The 4,855-nt window shown below is 36.1% G+C and overlaps 1 protein-coding gene across 1 annotated transcript; it reads left to right on the forward strand.

The window, feature by feature from the left end:
* The first annotated feature begins 2,425 nt into the window (after positions 1-2,425).
* Positions 2,426-3,301, forward strand: LOC138308214 (uncharacterized). The gene is made up of 3 exons (XM_069249185.1): positions 2,426-2,522; positions 2,733-2,920; positions 3,212-3,301. The coding sequence occupies exons 1-3, from the start codon at positions 2,474-2,476 to the stop codon at positions 3,284-3,286; spliced, it is 312 nt and encodes a 103-aa protein (XP_069105286.1). The 5' UTR covers positions 2,426-2,473; the 3' UTR covers positions 3,287-3,301.
* Positions 3,302-4,855: the final 1,554 nt, after the last annotated feature.

Raw genomic sequence — 4,855 nt, forward strand, 5'->3', positions numbered from 1 at the left:
GTTTCTGTGTTGTATCATTCATATATGATTTTCATATGTATTTGAGGAAAAGGCAAAAAAAAGATGATTTCAAGGCCATTACATTAATCATAGAAATTATCATGCCGCACAAGTATATTGGGATTTCATGATTTTAGTGACACCTCCAAAGTTGCATCTGTGTTAAGCTAGCGAGATGCAAACAACATATTTCATTTTGAACATTAGTTTACATAAATGTTAGAAGAAATGAAATTGTAGACCATAATTTGACTTCATGGTCTGAATGTATGTACTTGTTTTACTTATAACCATAGATGTAAATGCAATATCTTTTGCAATACTGCCACAAATGCTAATGCCACAAATGCTAATATAATTCAAAATGATTTTTAGTTTTAATTAATGTTGATTATATGACATTATAATGGTGTAAGATACACCATTCTGTTTTTACAATTATCATTATAGTAAAAAACATTATATTTTTCTAATGATAAATATATGACTAATTCATTATAAAAACATTAAGCTGCAGATTCCTATTCACCAGTAAACAGATACTGTGTGTTATATGAAAATTAAGCTTAATTCAAAGCTTTGTGTATCTATCTGCAGTCAAATGTCTTGTGACCGACTTTGATATCGATTATTTCAACAATATTCAACTGATCACAGAAAAACCATATCTATGTTTATTCGACATTTTTCTTTATCAAAATTCTTATAAATAAATGTTTATTTGACATTTTTCTTTATCAAAATTCTTATAAATAAAAGAAAAAAATTTAAAATAAAGAAAGCAAAAGTCTTATATTCATTAAAAATAGTTTTTGTACTACACTCTTGTGTTGCTCACTTCTGTATGCAAGTAAAACCATGCACACATAATGGCAGCCTTATATTGCCTTTAACCTCAGGTCTGTTTTCAAAAGCATTATTTAAAGTACAGGGAAAGAAAGTTTGATTAATTTACTTTTTTTGTAATTATAACTTTTAGGTTTATAAGACTTAGATATCAAGATCAGTAACATAGATTATGTGTTTAAGTTAATGGGGGAGTCACCAGTGTGTATAGATTGTGTGGACAGCAGTCAGCTGGAAGGTAAGGTACTAGCCTAGCTGTATATTAGGTGCCATTATACACATGAAGGCACAGGGGGGAGTAGGGGGGGGGGGGGAGATGGTTGAGATGTAGTACACAGTATAGATCAACAGAAGAGGGGTGAGATGTAGTACACAGTATAGGTCAACGGCATTTAAATTAGCGTGTCATAGGTCAACGGCATTTAAATTACTGAGTTGAAAGGTTACTGAAAGTAGTGCCAAAGTATGGCTTAATTTGTTTCTGCCCAAAGTTGATCACCGTCGCCTTACATAGTTGGAGTATATTAAAGCACATTAAATGTAAATTCGCTTCAACCTAGCTTAGACAAGAGGCCAACAGGGCCTGTATCGCTCACCTGGTTTGTAATGCCAAGTAATGTTCTGAATACAGGTTCATTGTTTCTTTTCTGAAGGAATTTGAATATTTACTTCTACTTCCCCATTGGGCCCCGCCCCTCCTGCCCCCCCCCCCCCCCCCCCCCCCCCCCCCCCCCCCGGAGGTGGGGGGGGGGGTGGTCAGAGCGAAAATTTACACAAGTTCTGTTCCCCTTCTCCCAAGGATGTTTGTGAAAAATTTGGTTACAACCCATGCAGAACTCTAGGACAAGTAGCGATTTATAGGATTAACCTCAGATTCCCCTATTGGGCCCCGCCCCTCCTGCCCCAGGGGGGTCAGAGCTAAAATTTCTACAAAATCTGTTCCCCTTCACCCAATGATGTTTGTGGCCAAATTTGGCTACAATCAGAGTTCCACTATACAAGAAGACACAACACGAACATACCGCAGTCTCCCAGTACACTCACCTCGCACAACATACACCCAACACACCGCATACATGGGAGGCCGTCCTTACATGACCATAGCTGTTAATAGGACGTTAATTAATCAAACAAACAAACCATGCAGATTTCTAGGACAAGTAGCGATTTATAGGATTTACTTTAAATTCCCCTGTTGGGCCCCGCCCCTCCTGCCCCGTGGGGTCAGAGCCAAAATTTATATAAGTTCTGTTCCCCTTCCCCCACGGATGTTTGTGGCCAAATTTACAATCCATGTAGAACTCTATGACTAGTAGCGATTTAAAGGAAATGTTGACGGACGGAAGGACGACGGACGCCGCGCCATGACATAAGCTCACCAGCCCTTCGGGCCAGGTCAATCTGATTAAAATACAGGTCCTTATTATCACTACGTTGGATAAGAGGATCTGAGAGCATCCCATTAGGGGTCACGTCAGGACGACCTTTTGAAATGGCCAATTATATTGGCACTGCCAGAATCTTGACTGGGGACGAAACAGTTTGAAATATGTTTGAACGAAAACCATGAAATAATCATGGAAGACAAAATAATCTAGGACCGAGACATCGTTCAGCAGAGGCAAGAATGAGAGAGGATCTCGGAGCTGATTTGCCATACCCACTTCCAACAGCCAGTCACATTTTAAACTTAAAACTTATTCATTTTGAAAGTCATGGGTTTTTTTTCTTCTTTCTTCCTTGTAATGGAAATGTCAATTCAATGAATCATGTCGTGACACATTCCCATTTTATATGATGTAATTCGATTATGATATTTCTTTTATAATATTACAGTTGTCTTGTGATTTGTTTTTAACTGTTGGTCTTTGTTTTTAATTATTCAGGGTATCAAAAGAAGGTTATGCATCTGCTTGTAAAACTGAACCAGGCAGTGGAAGACTTGCAGGCATTCAATAGGCGCCAGGAAAGTGCTGCTCTCGGTATTATGGAGTTACCTCCCCAAGCAACAACAATAGAGGAGGTTAGAAGTCTAGAAGACAGTCTTCAATCAGAAGAATATAGGCAAAAAAGGGTAAGGCATCTGTCAGCTGTAATAATGCTAATGTGTCTCTCTTCATGTTAAAAATTTGATGTTTACATTTATCATTTTGATATTTATTTTTCTTGTGTCATTATGAAAAAGCTAAAAATCTTATCAGATACATGAAGATACATATGTATCTGGTAAATGAAGGAACTTTAAATAATATTTTATGAATATGTTTATTCATGTTATTTAACTAGATGTACAGTACTTCTAAACTGGAAATCAATGTGATTTGAGATTTAAATGCAATGCAATTAAAATTGTGTTTATTTTTAGATGCAGAGCTTAACCCGTATAGGTGGCAGCAACACCAAAGACAATGGAAAGAGAATCATGGAAAAGTATGTATAATTACATGTACATTACATTATATATTCTTAAATACTTAAATGGTACGATGACATATTTTATAAACAGTTGTATACAATTTTATGTAACATTTTATTTTATTCACTTTATCTGATCATCTTGAATCATATCAATGTTTTGTTTTAATAGCACAATTAGATTGTTTACATCATTAAAAAACAAAAAACGGCATTACTTTTTGAACTTGTAACCAACACGTGTTAATTACAGACTTGTGACCAACAAGTAATGACAAACTACAGGCTTTCCAGAAGATGCAAATGTGCAACATTATTAAAGGTATGTGTACTCGATTTAAACACTCTAGCTAAAGCTTAGAATATTTTGCTCGGATGTATTTTCAATTTGACAGTATATTTCGATGATGTTATTATTGATATCATTAAAAGATAAATGATCAGTTTTGATCTATTTCATTATTAGGGCTTTTAACCATGTGGTGAAAAGACCTATTGTTTTTTATCTGTTTTTATTATGCTTGGGCTGAGATGACCAATATTACATTTCACGGTCCCGGAATAGCAGTTGAGATGGGTAGTTTTTATCTTGTACACACGTTCCTTCCTCATATTCATAATTCTAAATATTGCTGTCGAAGACGGGTATATCTGGATCAAATTATCGATGAAAAGTTACATAATACAATGCATAAGACCACGATTGAGTGCATTGTGGGTAGCGTTAGGCCTAGGACGTCTTTATGCCGGTGGTGAATGGAATTTTCAAATTATTATTTGCCTAGATGAAATAAATTATTTGTTTTAATGTCCAGGAGACAGGAGACATCTCGTCTTTCCGTGTAGACACCAAATTAAAACTAGCAGGCCTATTTATAAGGATACGTCCTTGGCCTACTGTAAGATACCGATATCCGATGTAAATCCTGAGATATATAATTATATTTCCATTCTACTTTCAGGTTCCCGTTTAATCTATGCTAAACCAGATGGGCAATATCTGGCTATGAACTCCAATCTGGTCAAGAGTATGAATATCTAACGTTTCCGCCGCGTCACTGACAATGTATTCAATATATACTTACGCCTATACATAACGGTCAAATAATTTCAAAAGTGGTTTTAAAGTTGTGTAGTCTATGAAATCTAATAGTATTATGGTGTTGACAAAATCACTTGTGTTAAAAACACGTCATCGCATAATTTTCATTTGTTCGCTTGTTTCAAACCGTTTTGAAAAACTATATTCAGAAGTTGATGCTATTGCTGTTCCGTCTATTGAACTTGGTGACGTCAACACTAGCAAGCGGGAAATTTAAATGATATACTTGTGTGGTTTTGAATTCGAATGATGTCGAAAATATGATAAACGCTACTTAGATGGAAGTGAATATAAGGTAAGTTATTTCGGCGCTGCTGCCCCAGTGATTGCTATAATACCAGATTTGGACTGACATTTATGACTACCTAAGTGGCACAGCGAGCTAACTCACTGATTTAAACGTTACGCTTGAAGCGTTCTAAAACCCCTGAGAGGAAGCTCTGGGAATGTTCGTGAAGGCCGAGTATGACACACCAAAGTCTATAAAGTGGT

The sequence above is a fragment of the Argopecten irradians genome, chromosome 14 (assembly GCF_041381155.1).
Source record: "Argopecten irradians isolate NY chromosome 14, Ai_NY, whole genome shotgun sequence".
NCBI classification, from domain to species: domain Eukaryota; kingdom Metazoa; phylum Mollusca; class Bivalvia; order Pectinida; family Pectinidae; genus Argopecten; species Argopecten irradians.